The 23773-nt window shown below is 25.8% G+C and overlaps 3 protein-coding genes across 3 annotated transcripts; all 3 read right to left on the minus strand.

The window, feature by feature from the left end:
* Positions 1-1214: 1214 nt before the first annotated feature.
* On the minus strand, positions 1215-4583 carry LOC137816314 (GDSL esterase/lipase EXL3-like). Its single transcript, XM_068619409.1, has 5 exons — positions 4183-4583; positions 2591-2721; positions 2265-2498; positions 1793-2048; positions 1215-1682 (listed from the first exon to the last, which is right to left on the minus strand). Exons 1-5 carry the CDS (start codon positions 4472-4474, stop codon positions 1492-1494), a joined length of 1104 nt encoding a protein of 367 aa, XP_068475510.1. The 5' UTR covers positions 4475-4583; the 3' UTR covers positions 1215-1491.
* A 1471-nt stretch (positions 4584-6054) lies between these two features.
* On the minus strand, positions 6055-9784 carry LOC137816316 (GDSL esterase/lipase EXL1-like). The gene is made up of 5 exons (XM_068619411.1): positions 9400-9784; positions 8314-8444; positions 7982-8215; positions 7545-7800; positions 6055-6438 (listed from the first exon to the last, which is right to left on the minus strand). The coding sequence occupies exons 1-5, from the start codon at positions 9710-9712 to the stop codon at positions 6248-6250; spliced, it is 1125 nt and encodes a 374-aa protein (XP_068475512.1). The 5' UTR covers positions 9713-9784; the 3' UTR covers positions 6055-6247.
* A 7333-nt stretch (positions 9785-17117) lies between these two features.
* On the minus strand, positions 17118-23489 carry LOC137816317 (GDSL esterase/lipase EXL3-like). The gene is made up of 5 exons (XM_068619412.1): positions 23141-23489; positions 19442-19572; positions 18464-18688; positions 18025-18280; positions 17118-17464 (listed from the first exon to the last, which is right to left on the minus strand). Exons 1-5 carry the CDS (start codon positions 23448-23450, stop codon positions 17274-17276), a joined length of 1113 nt encoding a protein of 370 aa, XP_068475513.1. The 5' UTR covers positions 23451-23489; the 3' UTR covers positions 17118-17273.
* Positions 23490-23773: the final 284 nt, after the last annotated feature.

The following is a 23773-nucleotide window of genomic DNA, read 5'->3' on the forward strand; positions in this document are numbered from 1 at the left end:
TTACAATCATGTATATATATGGAAAAAACAAATTATAGTATTATAATTTAGAATCCTACTTATACAATACTTTTTACCTATATATAGTATATATACACACTAACACAACTATACGAATACAAGAAAGATAGATATGTATAATCTCTAAAATGTAGGATATAGATTTATATATTATATAATTATGAATTATATAAAATAATAATTAAGATTTATATTCACAAGTATCTTTCAGTTTTTTTGGTAGTTGAGAGATATTTTTTTATAATCATAATAAAAATTTATACAATAAATTTAAATTTGTAAACAATTAATTTCTTAAAATTGTGCTAAAATCGTATTATAATTGTCAAAAATTTAATAAATATTTTTTTGAATGAGACACTTCATTCATAAGTGTTCTACAAGTATCCATTGTCGGTGTTTAATACGTATGTTCAACATTAGATACGTGTAAAAAACTGATTGGTTCTTTTCCTAAATATGCCAAAATGCACTAGTCGGGAAAAACACCTTAAGCAAATCAACATACATGGCAGGGGTGTATTATACCATAGGCTATTTTGGAACATGACTTTTATTTACAACTTTTTAGCTTAAGATTAAATTCTTCAACCAACGCATTCAGTATCACCACAAATAAGAGCCAAATTTTGATGCTCTGCCAAATTGTCAGAAACCTTTTCTTAAACTGTAAGACTATGTTTCTCTGTGTAGATACTAACATAAAACACCTTCATCGTACTTAACTCAGCCATGTTTTTATTGGTGAATCCATATTCTGCAATTCTGGATGCTTACCTCAGTTATATGCTAATATTGCATTGCACTCATTATGGATTTGGGTTCTTCTTTTTCTTTTTCTTACTCTATATTTCACACAGTCCTAAGAACCTAATTAAACTTTAGTATTTTAATTTCAAGTTAACTAAAAAAATTCCAAAATTTTACTAAGCTTTAGTAAAATCAAAATAGTTGATTCTAAGCTTTTATAAATACAAAGAATTTACTAACAACTTTACAATACAAAGTTCTGAATATGTCATGTGAATGTATTAAAAATATAAGAGTTATTAAAAGCTTTAAGCATGAGTATATATTGTGATGGTATTGCCTCTTGTGTATTATAACTAGCTATAGGTATTTTCTCATTTATATAAGGGAAGAAAGCATATGAAAAATTGTTGTGAATTACATTTCCCAACTAAGCAATGAGATAAAAAAAAGAAGATAAACATTCATCTTCTTTCCATTTAGGATTGCATTTATAAAATGACTCAAATGGATACCAATTTGCATTATTACTATAAAATAGAAAAAGATGAAATCTATAGTATAAATATACGAGCCCATTTGTGAGTATGGCTTATTTGGATCTTCTGAGAAAATGGTTCTGAAAGACACCCTTTTGTGCTTTATCTGAAAAAGTTGCAATCCTCTAGAAATTGTAATCAAGCCCAATCCTACATCAGAAGCCAGATGCAGATTAATTGATCACTGTAACTGGTTTATATATTCCTGTAGAATTTTGGGCACAAGCTTTTTGTAAACGCTTTCAGTAGGGTGAAAACCGTCCCAAAAGACATAATCCAAAACATTAGGACAAGTGGCATCCAAATGGTTGCATGTCAATGCAACCTCCAGAGTTCCTGTTCCACAACACCCTCTGTCTGCGACTTCGTACCCTGCATAAAATCATCGAAGATTGTTACAACTAAAGTGAGAAACAAGGAAGCTTGTGAATTGTAACTTCTCTCATGAACAGATTATGAAGTGAAATATGTAATGTAGTTACCATATTTTTGGTGGTTTTGAAAGATATCAAGTAAAGGGCTGTAGACATCGAGGTAAGCAATTCTACTGTTTGGAAGTTTCTGATTAAGGGAATGTAACTCTTTCATCAGTTTATCGTTAAAGAACATCATTGCATCGTTGTACTTCTGTATACATTTTCTTTCTCTTCCACCAGACAATGTTCTGTGATATGGCACACACCCAACTGGTGGCCCACCGAATACTGCAATCCTTCGTGCACCCAGTTCATATATTTCCTTCAAAGACAAGAAAAAAATTAATACATCACAGAAAAGTTATTTTTTTTTCATGTCATATGATTGAAATCTTCTCTCTGGTTCTGGTTCAGTTGCAGTCATAAGCATGGTTAAAAAATAAGATTTCACTGGTGTTTTTATCTTTCTCAAATTGATTTAATGTTAAAGGGTGAATTTGGTTCTGAAAAAGTTTGAAGAATTGAAAGTTGTGAATACCTTGAGGAAATTGGAAGCTGAGTTAACCAAAAAGTCAGAGTATGCAGGAAGATCATATTGCAGTTCTCTAAGATGGGACAAGAAGTAGGTGTTGGAAATGTCATTGGTGCCTAAAACGATGAAGAAAAAACTGTTGCTTAGGATGAAGTTTGTTCTGTTCTCTCCAACATGTTCTTTTAGCTTCACTATGTATTCTTTGAACATTTGTAGTTGACCAGATAGTGGTATTGATCCCTGGTTATGAACGAGTAAGCAAAGTTGATTAGAGGAGGAACATAGAGTGAAATTTTCTGTGAAATTAAGTTTGGAAGAGAAAAACTATGTACTGCAGTTTCTGATGTTAAAGGATCGTATCCTGCACCACCAGATGCAAAGCAAACACCAGTGCCCAATTCATCAGGTTCGAGATTTGGATCCAAGTATGCTGGAAGAAACTCTTTTATGCCCAATTCTTCAGCTGATAAAAATTCAGAATGCAACACAAGAACAGAATAAAATCTAAAACTCTTAACAAAAATATATTTTGACAACCTTTTTTAGGCGTACTATTTATTTAAATTCAAAAGGAATATTTTTTTAGAATAATAATAAAATGTTTTAATTTATATTTTTTTTTTACATGTTTAAAGACTACATATAGAATCGTGTTAAGTAAAGAATTAATAAAAATATTATATCCAAACACGTATTTAAAACAGAGTATTTGGACATGTAACAATTTTAGTATTTTTTTAAATTAGTTCAGCTTATCCCAATTAAAATATTTATTATCAAGTTCGATTATTAATTACTAAACTTTTCTATAAAGAAATTAACCAAAGGTTACCAAAGTATATATACCTAATCACACAAGTTTTCATAATTTTTAGAAGAAAGGGATTTGATTAAATATTAAATATTAAATATGTACGTTTATGATTGCATGACAGCGTAAAAGTGTACAGTGTCATTATATAATCTGTTTTTTTAGTACATATATTTAATTCATGATGTGAGATGCAAAATGAGTCCAAGTAAAAATAATTCAACACAGAAAATTTCATCACGTATATTTGTGTGGATTCAAACCAATAAAATAAACATCAAACCAACTAAATACAATTAAATTTCAGCTCGTTCAATCCTATGATTATTTTAAAATATTTGTATGTTCAAATGTAAACATTTATTTCCAATTAACACACTAACAAAAAGTGCATTCTTTATTTTACAAAATCAAAAAGTTAAATGAAACCTAGTAATATTTTTAATAAATATAAAATTAAATTTTTTTGCTTATGTTTGAATTTAAATTATTTTTTATAAATTAGTATACACAAACAAAATTAATTTGAGTTATTACAACTTAATAAATAAGATTGTAGACTTACACATACGTATAGATTTCATTCTCTTTAAATTGAATGTTTAATAAAAGTAGGACGATTTAGTAAAAATATTCCATTTTTTAATCTTTATTCAATAAAAACAAGAAAAAATTATTAAATAAAAACTAATTTTAAAAATAAAAATAATTAATTGTTATGTTTATAAAATTAAATATTGGTTTAAAGATTAAAAAAGTTATTAATATCTAAATTATTTTTTATTATTGATAAATAAGTTTTAAATTGGTATCTACTTAGATACCAAGATTTTAGATACCAATTTTAGAATCTAAACAATTGATAACTAAAACTTAGATAACTAATTAGATATCAATTTAAAAATTATTTTTTAATAATAAAAATTAATAATTTTTTTAATTTTTAAAATAGTATTTAATTTAATTAATATACAAACTAATAAATTTTTTTGTCTCGTTTTTAATTAATGATTTTTTAGTAGTAGTTAGTAGTGAAAGTTGAAAATAATAGATGTATCTGACATAATATAGTTATGGAGAAAAGCAATAAATGTTGAGAGAGCAATAGCAAACCTATGTAGTCTGAAGGAACCTTTCCATTGCAAAATCTGCCAGTAGGGATCCCTCCCTTAAAATCTTTGCCATATGGTGAGAAATTGCACCTTGCTGATGTTGCCAATTTGTTGTTGTTGTTGCCAGTGTCCATTATCGAATCTCCAAACACCAACACTGCAGGAACTGAAACATCTGCTGGAAGTTTTACAGACTCACAGCTTTTGCAGATAACAACTAAGACAACCACTGACAAAAGAAAAGAAGAAGAAGAAGAAGAAGAAGAAGAAGAAGAAGAAGAAGGGAACTTCATTGGCAGAAAACTGTAGTTTTTGGTATTGCTTCTTCAGAATGACAACATGAGTATATATGTATAAACCTCGTTTGTACTTGAACCAAACAGTTGCATCTCATTTATGACAGTCATGTGTTTCAGTTTGGAGAGTGTCTCTGAAATTGGATAGAAGTGTCTGTTGGAGAGAGACTTATGAACATATTCACTCTATAAAACTGTCCTCATTCTTTTTCAATTTGGATCAACTTTTTTAACTGTCATATTGGTAGATGAATTATAATTCAAAATAATCACTATCACCTTCATAATCTAAATGCAAACTAAAAACGGATACATAAATCACACAGAAATCTTCTCAACGATGAAGCAGTTGAAACTGGAATTCAAGAAAGAAAAATACTTATATAAAGATTGTGATTTTATCATAGAAAATCATCAAAATAGCTCCATTAAAAAACTCATCATGTTATTACACTTTTCCTATATGTGTCATAGTTAGGATCAAAATTCTTTGTGATTTTATTTCGACATTATTTATGGGTAATAAGATCATTTGTTTACTAGTGATGGTAGTTGGAAAAAATATTTAGGATTTCTAAGATAGAAAAACATGAAATGCACATGCATTAAACCTAAATTTTTCAATCGATAATGAGCAACTAAGGTTTTAACTATCAATTATTTAGTTTCTAAATTTGGTCTCTAAAACTTTGGTTGCTAATTAAATACCAATTTAGAAACTATTTAACAATAATAGAAACTAATTTAGAAACCAATTTTTGTTTTAGTTTCTAAAATGGTCTATAATTTAGTTACTATTGCAACTAATTATTTTGGTCTCTAAATTGGTTCCTATTTCATGATTTTCTTGTAGTGTTGATTCAATCACAAGCAATAAATATAATGACGAATTTGATCACACTGTGAATAAGGCAATATATTTAACTGTTGTCTAATTTGAGTATTTGTAGTTTAAATGTCTAATTTATTTATTTTTTCTCATGTGAAAGTTACAATGTAGATTTGTTTGGTTATTGTGGAACCATTGTTGTGTATGGCTGGGTGTGGAGGGTGTGTTTCATAAACTTTTCCCAATTTAGGATGAGCAATGCACCGGCTTCGGTGGATGAGGTTTGGGGAGGGACTTGGATCGCAGTAGTTAATGAAGTCTGGAGGCACAGAAATAGGATTATCTTTAGAGAGGAGTAGTAGATGTAGTAGAGACTTTTGCGTTGGTCCAATTAAAAACTTGGTCTTGAATTTCATCCAAGTCACCGTCTGCGTTTTTTTTTTTCTGATTGGTGCATAGACCCAATGGTTTGCATTAGGATGATCTTATGAGATATTTACTTAATATGTTAGGTGACTTTCTATGGGTTAAGTTAGGAGTGTTTTGTAAAGCCATACATGGAAGTATGTCTATTGAGAGTGATTAAGGTTATCATTATGTATAAGAGTTGAATCACCCCTAAAGTAGTTCATATTTATTAATTTTGTATTGCCAAAAAAAACAAACTAACCATCCCAAAAAATTTGCTCGATACCCTTGGGATTTATTCAAAATTAGAATATTAAAAAAGTTTGACAACAACACATAATTTTTAAGAACGTAGAATTAATATATCTCTAATTCTTAAGAATTACACATATCAATTGTAGTCTTAAACACTGGATAAGACTAAAATCTAACTAAATTTTTGTAATTCTAAAGAATAGGATACAAGTTTCTATTCTTGTAAACCTATATGTTTACAACTTTTGATTTTAAATAATGAATTTGATAAGTGTAGCTCAAAAGAATTTGTTGATATACTTTCCAATAATAGGGGCTATGAGCTTTTTATAAACACTTTCAGTAGGGTGAAAACTGTCCCAAAACACATAATCCAAATCGTTAGGGCACAATGGAGTCAAATGATTGCATAATAACACAACCTCTATTGTGCCCGTGCCACAACACCCCTTGTCTCCCACTTTATACCCTGCAAAAAAACGAATAATATAAGGTATTTTTAACATTTATGTGCAATTTCGTAAGATAATTATTAAAATAAATAAAATTTTAAAAAATTATTAAAATAGGTTAATCGTGTTAAGATGGTTTAATTTAGTTGAAATTTGAATATACTAAAGTCGTCTTACATTAAAATTGTGACACGTTATCATGATTTTAATATAATCAAATCACAACTAAAGTAATATTATCTATATATAATTTATCTATTTTAATATTTTTTTTAAAATTTACTCATTTTAATAATTAATAAATAAAATTACATATTTTTAGTAAAAAAATCATAATATAACAATGTTTAACAAGTTTAAACCCTTAATCTATTAAACGATCCACTAAAGTTTAATGATAAAATTTAACACATATTATCCTGACATTTTAAATTTTAAATTTCTTGTAAAATTTAGCAGTAAATCAAAATTAATAATTTTAAAATACCTAAAAATAAAATATATAACAAATTTTACTCAAAAGGGAAAATTACACATTAGCAAAAATTTTAAGTATAAAAAATTAACAGGAGACATTTTTGGTACTAACAAGTTATGATTACTAAAATATATTTAGTTAGTTATAAATATTTTCAAAAAAATGTAAAAATAAAACTAAGAATCAATGAATAGTTTAATATTGTTATCAGTAATATTAATTGCTTGTTAGTTTATAAAAAAATTAATGAAACCAATGACGTATCTGTTGGTTCTTTCTTTGACTGTGAGTGTAATTAAATTATTCAGTCACCATAGCCCACTGCTGACATGTCTGTGCTTTCAATGTTTTCATTGTTTCAATCAACAGTGTTATTAAATGAACAGACCTACCTTTTAATTTTCTTTATCTACTCATGCATGTGCAAAACACAGGTGTTGCTCTAATTTTTTAAAATAAACTAAACAGAAATAAACATATCGATCTAAGTTTATATTCCAAAAAAGAAGCTGAAATAGTACCAAATTTTACTCATAAAATGCCAAAGTCTCTTTAAAGGTTTGTTCAAGCTTGGAACATAGGTAAGTTTGCAAATAAATGTATATTATTAGAATGTGTTTTTGGAAAAGTGAAAAGTGAAATTACCATATCTTTGGTAGTTGACTATGATGTCAAGAAGAGGGTTATAAACATCAATGTACACCATTCTGCTATCTGGAAAATTGTGTTGAAGAGAGTCAAGTTTCTTTGACAATTTGGTGTTAAAGATCTGTACGGCGTCGTTTATCTTCACTACTACATCTCTTTGTATTCCTCCTGCAATAGTTCTCTGTGATGGCAAATACCCTAGTGGTGGTACACTGAACACTGCAATCCTCCGTGCCCCTTTTCCATATATTTCCTTTCAATTGTTTTCACACCAAATATCAAACACAGTGAACATCACCACAGAAAAAATAACTGATATTGATAAAACACAGTTAAAGCTCAGTTATAACTGGATCAAACAATTACAACTGATAAAACACTAGTTACAACATGGTACTATGTTTGATTTCATCAAACTTATATAAAAAGCATACCTTCAAGAAGGTAGAAGCTGAGGAGAGCATAAAATCAGCGTATGCAGGAAAATCATATTGCAGTTGTCTAACACGGGTTAAAAAGTATGTGTTGGAAATGTCATTGCTCCCTAATACCACAATATAGAGACTGTTTCCTAAGATGAACTTGGCCTTGTCTTCTCCAACAATCCCTTCTAACTTCCCTATGTATTCTCTGAACAAATCTAGTTGACCCGATAAAGATATAGTCAACTATGTATCACAGCACTGACACTGAGTTAGAAATAGCATCAAAACCATTTCAAGAGAAATCAATGAATCGATTTGGAGATGAAATTAAGCATGAGTACCGATGTTTGTGCTGTTAAAGGGTCGTATCCTGCGCCACCAGATGCAAAGCACACACCAGTCACCAATTCTCCAGGTTCAAGATTTGAGTCCAAGTATGCTGGAAGAAACTCTTTTATGCCCAGTTCTTCAACTGATACATTTACCATGGTACAATACAAAATTACACTGAGATATGTGCAGAAACATAAAAGTTATTTACAATTTCTTTTAAATGATTAAAAGTGTATTAGTGCTTTTAATTATTATTCTTATAAATAATTCTTCATTATAAAAAAAATTATTAAATAAAAATTAACTTTAAATATAAAAATAATTAATTTGTATATTGACGGAACTATATACCATTTTAAAGATTAAAAAAATTATTAATTTTTAAATAAACTTTTATTAATAAATAGTTTTTAAATTTATATCTAATTAGTTATTAAATTATTATTAAATTTAAAATTTAAATAATTAGTAATTAAAATTTTGATAATTAATTAGATATTAATTTAAAAATTATTTATCTAATAAAAATTAATATTTTTTTAATTTTTAAAATGGTATTTAATTTATTAAATATAATAATTAATTATTTTTTATTTTTAAAATTAAAATTAATTTTTTTTATTTTTTATTTTTAAAATTAAAATTAATTTTTATTTAATGATTTAGTTGTAATAGTGTTTGATTCTATAAACCATTAAATCATATCATAATTACCTAGAAAATGACTTGGAGAGATGTCATGGTCACCGCCAAAAGTTTTAACATTTTATGCCCTCCATTGAAAAATGTTTTATACATTCTAATACATAACACATTTTTAAATTAAACTTAGTTTAACATTTCTGCCAATTAAAAATATAAAATTCACTAAATTTATTTATACTTAAATCCCAAAATAATACATTCAGCTTGCATTTTTATTCTAACACATTTGGTAGTATTTATTTGAAGAGTCAAATATATATAACTTTGATTGTCTTATACTATTTATGATTGCATTGGACATTTTGGAGGTTATACAAAAGATAAAACTATATACATTAAATTTTTACAAACATGGTACAAAAAGAAGAGATGAGAAATAGGGCACACACCTATAAAGTCAGATGGAACCTTTCCGTTGCTAAATCTGCCAGTAGGAATCCCTCCCTTAAAATCCTTACCATATGGTGGATAATTGCACCTTGCTGTTGTTGCCAAATTCTTGTTGTTGTTGCCAGTGTCCATGATCGAATCTCCAAACACAAACACTGCAGGAACTGAAACATTTGGTGGCAGTTTCACAACTGCCCTAGTTTTTTCACACACAATCAGAAGTGTTGTTAGTGATAATAATATGAAACGGAAGAGTGAAGAAGGAGAAGGGAAAGAAGAAGAAGAAGAAGGGAGCTTCATAAGAAGAAACATAAATGATTGATTGTGCTTGTTTTTGTTGAATAAAAATAGATAAGGATGAACATCTTATATAATTTGGATGTGCATCATTCTCTCTTTTTAACTCATTTATGGCATCATTATGTCAGGCTACCGGAACTTTTCATTACAGTTTCACGATTCTGTCAACCCATTAATGATTACTTTCTTTTTAGGAAATTTTCAAACTCTATAAATGCATGCAAGTGCTTTGTGATTTTAATTTTCTATTCCTTTCATGATCAATTCTATATTAAAAAATCATACCTTCTTATTATTCATACCATTTCATATTTTTTTTAAAAATAGAACTTTGGTATTTTTTTTAGAAATATCCTACGAGTTTTATAAAAAAAAATTATGAAATAAAAATTAATTTTTAGATACTAAAATAATTAGTTGCAATAATAACTAAAAACTAAAAAAAAAACATGGTTTCTAAATTAATTTCTATTATTGTTAATTAGTTTTTAAATTGGTATTTAATTAGCAATCAAAGTTTTAACTACCAATTATTTAGTTTCTAAATTTGGTAGCAAAAACCTTGGTTACTAATCGGATACCAATTTAGAAATTATTTAACAATAATAAAAACTAATTTAGAAACATTTTTTTTAGTTTCTAAAATGGTTTCTAATTTAGTAACTATTGCAACTAATTATTTTGGTTTCTAAAAATTGTTTTTTATTTTATGATTTTTTTTAGTCTATATATTACATCTTTTTGGAAAAAGAAGTATTCAAGATACATTAAATGGAATGACCATGTTAGATTTTTTATTTTTTTTTAATTTTGTCAAATATTAGATAGTATTTTTTCTTTTTTGTTTTGACTGTGTTGTGGGTTTTCATTATCTTCTAAATCTTTTTGAAAGGTATTGCAATGAATGATTTTAAGTTAAAGTAGTTTCATTAACTAGATGTAGATTGAAGTATAATCGCACAAGTATAAAATTTGGTGTTTTTTTTATCTTATTTATATTATCTTAAATTCTTTTTGTTTTTTTAATCATTGATTATTACACATAGTTATTCTCGTAAAGAACAATTTTTAAAATATATTTTTTAAATCGATAGCTGTCATTTTTTTAAAATTAATTCACCCTCTTGATTGTATTTTGACCAATTATTACTTTGCATTTTATCGCTTGAGCATCTATACTGAAGTTTAAGCAATAATAAACGTGTTTATAATAATGACTCGTTCACTTAAATGTTATTTAAACAATATCAATCTATAAACAAATTTCATTTACGGATAACACAATAACTTCACTTCAATTTTAACACATGTTATTTACTTCAAACTACCAATTCAAGCATCAATATAACTATAACACCTTCTTTTCAAAAATTATATTTGGAACTTTAAAAAATTATACACATGCTTATTATTATTATTATTATTATTATTATTATTATTATTATTATTATTATTATTATTATTATTATTATTATTATTATTATTATTATTATTATTATTATTATTATATATTACAGTATTAATGATGGTACTATATTATATTAAATGATATCACAGCATTGTCAAATTTCAACCTACATCCGTCAAATTAACTCAATCATCCATCTACATTGATTCTTTCTGTCTTGATATGCAAAAAGAAAATCCTTAAATAGGTCATACCTATTTCAGTGTAGTTTTCTTTAGAAATTTAATTGAATTATATATTATACATTTTTTTTCACAAACAAATATTTTTTTTTAAATTAAATAAATAAACTTCTTCAAACTTTATTTACATAAAAAAATTATTACTATTCATATATCAGACTTTTAAAAGGTATGAATGGGTCTATTTATGTAAATAAAGTTTAGAAGAATTTAACTGTGTAATATTCTTAAAAAATTCAAAAATTTACTACACATTATTATTTTTATTAATTATAATATAGGTAATTTACTTCTTTAATCTAACAATTCATTTGAATAGTCTCAAATAAAAAGAGAGATGAAATAAAATTTACAAATTTATTTATTTATTTGAGAAGAAAGCGACGTAAAAATAAACTTAAAAATTATCATTTATAACAATAATAAATTAATTAATTAAAATTGAGACAAAGTGAGTAATTATGTAATTTCCTACAGATTTTCAAAAATGAGGAATATCGAGCAAATTCAAGAAAAACAGCGAGTGTAATTTAATTTATATTGTAATTATATGAAACCAATTTTTTTATAGTTTAGATTTTCGTAATTCTTGAACAAGCAAACTACTATTTTGGACATTAAAGATATAATACTATATATCGTATGAATCTTCAAAGTTAAAAAAAATTAGAGATTTTTCTGAAATTCATCTTAGTGTATAAATTAGGCTATTTATTACTATTATTATTTTTGTAATATTTTTAAAAAAACTTAAACTAGTATAATTGATTAATTATATGTATAAATACTTATTCAATTTTTTAATTAAAAAACTGATTGATAATACTAAACATTTTTTAAGAAAAATCTTGAGTGCTTTAATTTTTGCTGTCTGTGTCATCACCACCAATTTTTTCAGTCATTATATTATCTTTTAGCAAACGCCGACAAAGATAATTAAAACATGATTAAGAAATAAATATAACGTATTTGTAATTATTTTTAAAAATTAAATATACTTTTAATCTCTTTAGTGAAATTTGATTGTGGTGCATATTTTTTTTTAAAAAGCTGGTTCAAATTCTTGTTAATTTTTTTTTTTGTTTACTTTCACGTATCTAAAATTTTAAATTATTATTTTTAATCTTTAATATTTATTTTAGGGTAAATAAATAAGTTTTATATTGATTTTTTAGAGATAACACATAATGTTATTATATTACAATAATGGTATATATTTTATTTAACTTATAAGCAATTAACTAATGTAAAAATAGTAAAAATTCAAAGTTTCGACTTCGAGTTTTAGAGAAATTAAGAAATAAATATTTTCTTACAAAAAAAATTAAAAGCTGACTTAGTTTACAGGAATTAAAAATATCTTTAATTTTTTAATCCGTTTTTCATGATTTTTTTATTTTTTATTTTTTAAACCTGTACACTAAAATAATATATATAAAAAAGTGCATTAAGAACACTAATTATAGTCAATTTTGATGGAAATAATTTATAGTCAATTTTTCTCATGTTCAATTAGTGTTAGATTAGTTTGTGACCAAAACCTTATAGCATTAGTTAGCTATTTTCATGAATAGAAAAAAAATATATATGTTTTATAAAATTATCTAAAAAAAATGTAGGAAAATAATTCAGTCTATAGTTAAAATATTTTTAAGAAACCAAAAATCCCTTTATTTAGTTTTTTTTTTAGTTGTGTAGGTGTAGTTTTAAGTTTTTTTGAAAAATCAAGAAATGTAAAAACAAAAATTTACTTTAATTTAAATATTTATAAGTTTTCTGTTTTAACTTTTTTTATTTCTATGTTTTATGTAAAATAATTAAAAAAGGAGGGTGTAAATATAAAAAAAAAATATTTTTCCCTTTAAAACATTATAATTAAATAAAAGTATTTTTTTTAAGAGAAGTAACACTTAAAAAGAAACATATGGGCATTCTATTTGTGGTATAGAAGTTACAAAGTGTGCATAGTCTTTATTTATAATACTAATTTTTCTGACTTCAATAATCAATGAAGTATATTAAATTTTACTAGGGAAAGTACGTTAATTTTTTATTTTTGTGAAAGAAAATCCATTGTTTTAGAACATTCTACAATTCATCCATTCTTATGCTTAATTAGTCTCTTTTATGCAAGAGAAAGCTTGAATTAAACAGAATTTTATAACTCAATTAAGTTTTAATTTTGAATATTAAATCGTTTTCAGATGGGGGAGTTGTAGTTCTGGTGTTGAAGCATTAATTAATTAAATAAATAAAACAGGGATGCATAAATTGAGTTAGGTGTCAGTTGCATCAGTAATCACCAAATTCAAATATAAAAATAAAAAATTATAACCAAATTATAAGCAGACGCGTGTGAAGTGTTGAATTTTCTGTCCAACCCCAACAATTAATTAGACTTGTCAATTTGGTAACGAAAGCTTTCTCATTTAAAAATCGTCATCGAAAATTCTTTCAAAATTTAAAACCTTTTCTCGATCAAATATTCAAAATTTAGCTTTATCATCGCCACGTGTTTTTATATGTTTTTGTTTGAAATTATTGATTCTTGTTTAAAATTCATTGGTAGGGATGAGGAATGTTATGAGGTTCAGACACGTCTCTTAAATAATATGTCTGTGTTGAATACATGTATTGGATACCGACACTCGTAAAACACGTATTGATGAAGTGTCTAATTCAAAAAATATTAGTTGAATTTCTGACAATGTTAATACGGTTCTAACACAATTTTAAAAATAAGAAATACATTAATTTTCTAAAACTCAAATTTATTGTATAAATTTGTAATATAATTATAAAAATAAAGAACAAATCCCTTTGAACCAGACACAAGAAACATCTTTTTACCACAAAAAAAAATTGAAACATATTTGTTTACATAAATTTTTATTGTCAATTTATATAATTCCTAATTATGTAATATATAAATTTGTATCCTTGTGTCATACATTTTATAGATTATACGTATCTTTGTGTCCGTATCCGTGTCGTATCAGTATCCGTGTCTATGTTGCATATGTGATTCTTTGCTTCTTCTTTTTTATTTTTTTTAACGAAAATGTGTTTGTAATAAACAATGTTGCCTAAGAACATCTAAAAGTTTCTTAAAGATATATTAAAGTATTTTGCTTAATGTTATTTGTTTGTGATGTCGTACTTTATTGGGTTTGTAATTAATAATGTGTCGCATATAATAAATAGGTTTTGAGCAGTTCCCGTAAAGTTAGATGGTGGATATGTTGATTATATTATCTTGCAAATGAAATCACTGAGCATTGTCCACACAATCTTTTCATAATCGTTTTGTGCTCTCTTGCATGAATACAAGTCATGCAAATTATTCCATCGCCATTTGTTTCGTCAACGAATCCACTAATTACATGCATGTGCTTAGTTGGGTCTTGCTTAATATTTAATTCAAAGTACCATTTAATTCTTACAATTTCCTCACATATATACAATGAATTGTGGGATCTCCAAATAAACCCAACAAACACTCGTTAGGATAAAATCGAAATGGCTCTTATACCATGTTACAAAGTGGACTTTAGGCCTAACCCTAAACTCCATAAAATCGGCTTATAAGGTTGAGGTTTGCACCCACTTATATACAATGAATTGTCCTTATCTCTAGTCGATGTAGGATCTCTTGTTTGATTTTTTAGTTTTTGAGTTTCTGTTATAATTTTGTCTTTAAAAAACGTCTCAATAAATTAGAGTATATAAACTGACTTTGATCTCGACTTCTAAATAATGTGAGATTATAACAGTGATACGGAAAGAAATAAAAATAAAAAAGTCGTGTTCTATAACTTAATTGGTAAAAAATTGAAGAAGAAATGTATGTGAAAAGATGAATATATACTATTTACAATAGTATGAGTTTTTTTTTTATAGGGGACAGTGCAAATTAAAGTAATTAAAAAACACAAAAAGTATAATAACCATTAACTTAAAACTCAATAAATAGACCATGGCTTAAACTGATGTTTGTTAACATTCACTTTTAAAGGTTTTTAAATACGAAGAGACACATAAAAGACTTTTTCCTAATTGTTTTGGGAAAAATATCAACTACTTTATCTTCACTAATAATAGATTCAATTAATTATTCATGAGACATGAATGTGGTTGTTGTTGATTTTTTGAAAATTGTATTGAGAAGTTATTGTCACAAAATATCTTTAAAAACTCCGTGTTGATTAAATTTCATCATTTAAAAAACTTTTCTGCTAATGTAAAGTTGGGTTACCAAAAAATAAGTAATGAAGAAAATACAAATGGCATTTTTTTGTAATTAAGAAGAACTTTTTTTAGTTTGAACTATAAAGTGTTCCACGTAAAACCTATTTTAAATCATTCACACAGCTTTTTATTATTTACTCTTTATACTAAAAGCGTGTTATGTTATTTAAACATGAATTTAAAATTTTTAATATTAAAAAAATATTAAAATCAATTTATTAATAAAATGGTATTCGTCCTTTATAGTCATTTTTCTAGAATGTATTTTTTTTTAATTATGAATTTGTATTTCTAGAATGAAGGGTATTCTTGGAAATTTAAAAATGTGTAGGGTGCATGTTCAAAAAATTGGAAGTAGAAAATATTTTCCACAAATGAAATGGGTTGGGCTCAAAGTCTTTATTTCTGTTATTTTTACTTATTTTAAAAGACAAATCATTTTGAATTTTATTAAAAAGAAAGTATCACTTAATATTTGTAAAACTATATTTTTTAGTTGAAATTTTTAATTATTGTTATTGGCACTTTTCTAGTTTGAAGCAAAAAACAATATTATTTTTTAAGAAAATGTTCAAAATTTATGTTTGACCACTTTTTCACGTAAATTTATGATGGATTATACTAAATCCAACTTAAATTTTCATCAAACATTACATGGTCGAACGTAAATGATGAACTTTTTTAAATTGCTTTTTTAATTCAACTTTATGTCAAACTCTGTGTTATATTATATCCGACATAAATTAAAAGTTTTTAAGGAGAGATTTGGTCTAAAGCAAATTTACATTATCCATATTCACGTGGGATTATTAACAAATAATAACACAAGTAAAAACCTTTTTCACACTAATGTTATTAGTTATATGATTTGAAAACATAAAAGAAAAGCATGATCAAATGTTCTTGTTATTTTTATCATATCGATTTCATGCATGATCAGTATCAATAAATTCTAGTAATATATTATTTTGTCGAGGAAAAAAGTAAAAACTTTGTAGGTGACAGTTGAAAATAAATAAACAAATTTTTAATAAAAGTTTCTATTGGAAATCTCACATTCATTAGAGACGAAGACATTTCATTGTATATTAGTGGCGCAAACCTCAACCTCATGAGTCGGTTTTATGGGATTGAGTTAGGTTTAAAGTCCACTTCATAATATGATATCAGAGTCATTTCAAGTTTATCATAGCGAGTATTTGTTGGACTTATCAGGTCACCCGTTATCGGGTCGTTATTGGACCATCCATCATATATTATCTCACGCACGAGCTGTCACTCTTGGCGTGAGGGGTGTGTTGGAGATTCAACCTCATGAGCAGGTTTTTATGGGATTAAGTTAGACTTAAATCCACTTCGTAATAGTTTCAGTGAATTAAAATATATATATATATATATATATATATATATATATATATATATTTATATTTATATATTTAAATTGTTCTTTAACTTCAATTTTTAAGTTATGTAAATCGAAATATACAATCATTATATAATACTAGTAAGATTGAAAATCAAGCAAACAAGGGTTCTATTTGTTGGTGAGTACTAATAATGAATCCACATAATCTTTCAACAAATTGAAATTGAGAAATAGGAACAGGAACACAGAGATATTCTGAGCTAACGAAAAGAAGGAAGTGGGAAATTAAGCAGAAGGAATCCTAAAAGATCACTTGAATTGGTACAAATATTTTTGAAGAATAGGAGCTATGAGCCTTTTGTAAACGCTTTCTGTGGGATGAAAACTGTCCCAAAACACATAATCATGAACATTTGAACAAGTGGAATCCAAACTGTTGCATAATATTGCAACCTCTATTCTCCCTGTGCCACAGCATCCAGTGTCCCCAACTTTATACCCTGCTCAAAAAAATATTATCACATTTCATTTTCATACTATGTGTTTTCTAAACTTTCACAAAAAAATTGCTTAAAACTAAAAAAAAAATTATTAAATAATAATCGTATGTAAAGACAAAAAATAATTAGTCACTACATTAACTAATTACATTGCTGATAAAAAAAAAACTATACTGACTAATTAGATACTAATTTAAAAACTAAAAAATAAGTGATTTTTATTATTAATAAAAAATCATAGAATAGTTTTTAAGTTGGTATCGGTTACTAAAATTTTAACTACTAATATTTAAGATTCTAAATTGATATCTAAAAAGACTAATAGAGACTAATTTAAAATATAAGTAGTTAGTAGCTAAAACCTGTGTAGCTAATAGTTAAATATCAATTTTAAAACTATTTTATAAATTTTTACTAATAATTTTTAGTTCATAAAATAGTCTCTAATTTAATTTATTTTAGTTTTTAAAATTAGTTTTTATTTGAAATTTTCTTTTGGAATATAAGTATTTTTATTGAAAAATCATCGAGGATAAAGTTGTAGTTTGGGAATTAGTTACCATATTTTTGGTAATTGAGGATAATGTCAAGCAGAGGATCATAAATATTGATGAAAACATTTCTGCTATTGGGAAAGTTGCGATTGAGAGAATGCAAGAGGTTGGACAATTTGGTGTTGAATAATTGGGCCAAGTTGTTGGGCCTTTGTGCACACTTTTTCTCTATTCCACCCCCCACTGTTCTCTGAAATGGCAAACACCCAATTGGAGGTGCACTGAATACTGCGATCCTCCTTGCACCTAACTCATTCAATTCCTTTCAAACAAAAAAAATGCACTTTTCCTCAGTTGAACAATGAATTCAATGACTCAACACTACACATAGCATTAAATATCAATGAATGAATCTTTTCTGGTGTTATAAGCAAAATAATTTTTTTTTTAAAGCTTTCATGTTTGACATCACTATACAACTTGACATATGTAGATATTTTCTTACCGTTAAAAACTTAGAAGCTGAGTTGAGGAGAAGATCAGAGTAAGAAGGAAGATCATAGAGCAGAGAACGAGTGCGATAGGTGTTGGAAATGTCACTGCTTCCTGCTACCACAATGAAAAGACTGTTGGCTAAGATAAACTTTGCTCTTTCTTCTCCAACCACACCTTTCAGCTTTCCTATGTATTCTTTGAACAAATCCAGTTGCCCACTCACTGGGATTGATCCCTGCTTATTTCTTGTTAATACATCTTTTTCTAATTTATGTAATGTTTTATCATATCATCAAAATTCAATTAGTTTAAACTATTCAAATATCATAGCCCTAAGATTATGTGAGATTTTGTGTAAATCATATAACTTTTATTTGTAAATAAGAGTAAGAAAGGAATCAGGTTAGTTCGGTCTATTTTGACTCGATTCGTTAATAGCAAACTGATTCGTTAAGATAATACAAGATGAAATTAGTAACATGTTTTGATGGTGAATTTACAACTTGTCATTTTTTTTAAAAAAAATTGTAAATTTTTGTTTTGAATCTATATTTACTTTATTGTAGTTACTAATATCACTTTTTAGACAATAAAGATGTAAGGAAGATCAATAAAATTGAATCAAACTTTAACATTTTAATAAAAAAATATTTAATATCTAACAAAATAAAATGAATATCAATAATATTTTAATGAATTAAATAATTTATAAAATAATTAATATAAATAAAGTTTTATATAAAATATTAATTATTATCAATTTTAATTTCAAAATCATGAAATTCTTCCTTTAAAGATGTAAAAATAAAAAAGACAAACGGAAAGACTAGTGTATCGAATTAACGAATTAGACTAACCATAACAATAAGAATTGATTCAAAAAAGTTAACTCATTTCATTTATTATAAAATGAAATTTTCTTATAAGTTAAGAATGTATAATTTGTGGTATAAAGATAAGTTAACCTACGTATAGATAGAGTAGATACCTCTATTACGGATGTCAAAGGGTCGTATCCTGAGCCACCTGAAGCAAAACAGACCCCTGTGACCAAATCACTAGGCTGAAGATTGGGCTTTAAATATGGTGGCAGAAACTCCTTAATTCCCAACTCTTCAACTGTCCATCATTTATGTTATATCACAACACAAAAAAACAGTAACAAGTAAGAACACACACCCACATGCATAAAAAAAGTCACATCTTCAACCAGTGCCTTTATTATGTCTGTTACCAACCTGTCCCACCCACATGCATAATAACCAAAAAATAATAATAATCATTTCAGTTATTTAATTTCTAATTGCACTATATCTATTAATTATTATTATTATTATTATTACTATATTATAAGAAAGGATCCCATATTGAATAACGTGGCTTAATTGGTCAGATATAGGGATCCTGCATGTGCACATCTGAGGCAGTGAATTAAAAACTCAACCTAGGTCAATAAATACCCCAAAGTTCACAAGTGAAAATGAAAACATAGATATAAAACTTTAGAAAAAATAATTATATTTTTAATATCTATCGTAATTTATTAAAAATATTATTAATTAAGTGACTATAAATTTCACTTTAATTAGATTTAAAATTTACTTTTTTAATAATTAAAAAATATATTTAATGTTGTGAAACGAGTTAGTATGAAATATAGTGAGGGATTTAGTGAAAATATATACGATATTTGATTATATGTTGAGATATCAAATTTTATTTAAAATTAAAATCCAAATTCTCCCGTTCAAATATTAATATTGTTTCTTGTAGATTTCTTCTAATTTAATTCATTTTTATCTAAATTATTTTATAACGGAAAAAAATTCATATCACAATGTCTCATAAAACTTCCAAGAAAATTATAATTTTGGACTTTAAATAGAAAAAACAACCAAAAACTAATTAATTTTTCTCGATTCCAAATATAAAAAATTAATAAAATTTTAAAATTGAGACACTATAACTATACACAATTCAAACAAAAAATTAAAGTCGAAAAATAGAATTAACTTTTTTATATGTTATCGACATCTTAAATCTAATTCCGCTTTCACGTCTCCGTGTAACTTATTCCTTAGGGAGAGAAAATAAAACTAGAAATATCAAACAAAGGAAAATAAAATTTTAAAAATTAACACATGCTTTTCTGAGAAAAATAGTTTTTTATTAAAACTAAAAAATATATATCAAATATTTGATTTCCCATTAGTGTAGTATCGTCTTCTTTCTCTTCTCTTTTATGTCCTCTGAAAAAAGTAGCTAGGTTTTGATAATTATTGTTTACATAAAAAAAATTCTATAACATATTAATTAAACCAAAAAATAAATTCTTACATTTCTTTCTCTATATTATGAAGGCATTATTAATTAAAATAGAATAATTTGTTCATATTGTAGCATCTCTGACTAAAATATAAGCTACCAAAAGTCCTTCTCAATGGTTTAAATGTTATCTTTTATTTATGTCAGTGACTGTCATGACAGTGGGGTGATGATACTTTATGCTGTCACACATGCAGAAATAATATTCATAAGTTTACTTCTAAATAACATAAATAAAATAAAACAACTTCATAAATAGCATTCTTCAAATATTTCAAATAAATGTTTTTTAATATGTTCTCAGTAGAAAAATTATAGTCAACGTAAATGTTTTGAAATGATTTATATATCATTTAAAAATATTTTTTGTCAATTTAACCTTATTATAATTATATTTATACAATTTTTTATAATAAAGAGAGATAGAAAAAAGTGTGTGATGAAATTATTGATATGAGATAGAGAAAATATCACAAAAAATATTGTTATATCTCTTCATATAATTAATTTTTTTTATGATAAAAATAACAAGGCTTTGCTTCTGTTCATCATATATAGGGGGCAAATTGATTCTCCACAATAAAATACAATTTTTCTATGTCATTTTACAATTTTGTAGTGAGCATTTTCACAAATGTAGATCATAAACATAAAACCAGCCATGTATATATTATTAAAAATCATTTTTAACCGATATTTATCATATTTTAAATTAGTTTTGAGCAAATAAAATACATTTCACTGCATCCAAAAAAAAAAGTTTAAGAAAATTTTTACGTATGGGGGATTTGGGTTAAGTGAACTAGCAATATATTAAATAAATGAAATTGGGTGAAATTTCACGTACATGTTTTTAAATAAGGTATGAACAAGAAATTTACAATGAAATCCAAATAAATATTGTTTTTCCTGTCTATTACTTATATTTAGTGTGTATAATATAGAAACTTAAAATAATATTTTATAATAAAAGTCTATCAATAAAATTAGATCACAAAAACTACTCGTTAATAATATGACTAATGAAATATTTAGTATACTCTTTCGATTTTTTTCATCATATTTAACTAACTATACATTATATGTTGTTTTAGCAATTAAAGGTGTATTTAGATTTTAGTTGAGACATTTAAATTGATTTTTAATTTTAGCACCATATTATATTTTTAATTATTTTTATATTATATTTTTAATTAATTTTATTTTTTGTTGATAAAAAAATAGCATTATATTCAATTCCAAAGCTTCAATTATTAGGTTTGTGAACTTGTCACTTTGCCTCTCTTTTATTATGTTCTTCTACATCATCTCTTTCATCATTGCACATTATTACTTAGAAAAACAAGAATATATATCGTTTGCCATTTTAAAGCTTTTACAGGGTTTACTTTTTTCACCATAAAGATACATATATACCTCTTTAAGTATTATCATACAAAGGTTGCATGTGAATACCCACGCGAGGGAAAATGGATTTATCATTTTTCTGGTTAATTAAGTTGCTAAAATTTGTCATTTATCCAACAAATTAGAAGAAAAATTGGATTATTTTAACAAGTCAACTCTAACTCAATAAAAAAAGTTTTCACTTATATATTATGAACTAATTTTATTTTTAATTAATATAGTTTATTTTAACACTATAAAAAAATCATGAAATAGAAACCAATTTTTAGAGATCAAAATAATTAGTTACAATAAGAACTAAAATAGAGACCATTTTAGAAACTAAAAAAATATTGGTTTCTAAATTAGTTTATATTATTTTCTATTATTGTTAAATAGTTCCTAAATTGGTATCTAATTAGCATTTTAACTACCAATTATTTAGTTTTTAAATGTGGTAGCAAAAACATTGGTGCTAATTAGATACCAATTTAGAAACTATTTAACAATAATAGAAAATAATAGAAACTAATTTAGAAATCAAATTTCTTTTTAGTTTCTAAAATGATCTCTAATTTAGTTACTATTGCAACTAATTATTTTGGTTTCTACAAATTGGTTTCTATTTCATGATTTTCTTGTAGTATAATAAGAGTTTGTGTTAAACTTATCGTATTACTCGTTAACGAACCACTCATTAATATCTAATTTCATACATAAGTTATCACACTACTCATAAATATCTAATCTCACACACTTATTCACAATCTGAACACAAAGAGTATTAAAGATCTCACATGAATTATAAATAAGACGATTTATAATATAAAAATGGATTCAAATCTCATTCTACATATTTTTATACTCATCTTATTTACAAATTATTTTTATTGAATTAAACTTAAATTTTATTTGTTAAGATAAGAGTGTTAAAATAAAACATAGGAGTGAGATAAGAGAGTGTATATATAGGTACCTATAAGGTCTGATGGAACCTTTCCATTGCTAAATCTACCAGTTGGAATGCCACCTTGAAAGTCTCTCCCATATGGAGGGAAGTTAGACCTAGCAAATGATGTTGTTCTGTTGTTGTTGTTGCCTGTGTCCACCACTGAATCTCCAAACACAAACACTGCTGGAACCGACACATTTGGTGGCAGTTTCAACAAACCCTCTGTTTTGCAGCAAACAAATAGCAGCAACAGTATAAAACGAAGCATGTAGGAAGAAAGAAACTGAAAGGAAGAAGAAGAAGAAGAAGAAAAGAGCTTAGTAAGATGAACCATGGCTACTCACTTCAGTTTTGTCTATGCATTGGAGAACAAATAACAATGCTCTTTTTTATAGAGAAGATTTAGTGACCTACGTACTCTTCTCATGGAAATAATACAAAAAGAATTTTATTAAAATAGGATGGACCATTAGTACAAGATATATAATTATTCTATTTTTCCATATATGTATAAACAAGTTTTACTTCATTTTTTAATATATATAAGCAATAAATAATGAATAAAACATAGTGTAGGAGTAATTTTTATAAAATTAAGAGTAATACAAATAAGTTTTTTAATTCTTATGTTATTGGTCATGAAGTTATTATTTAGAT

The sequence above is a fragment of the Phaseolus vulgaris genome, chromosome 1 (genome assembly GCF_000499845.2).
Source record: "Phaseolus vulgaris cultivar G19833 chromosome 1, P. vulgaris v2.0, whole genome shotgun sequence".
Taxonomy (NCBI): Eukaryota; Viridiplantae; Streptophyta; class Magnoliopsida; order Fabales; family Fabaceae; genus Phaseolus; species Phaseolus vulgaris.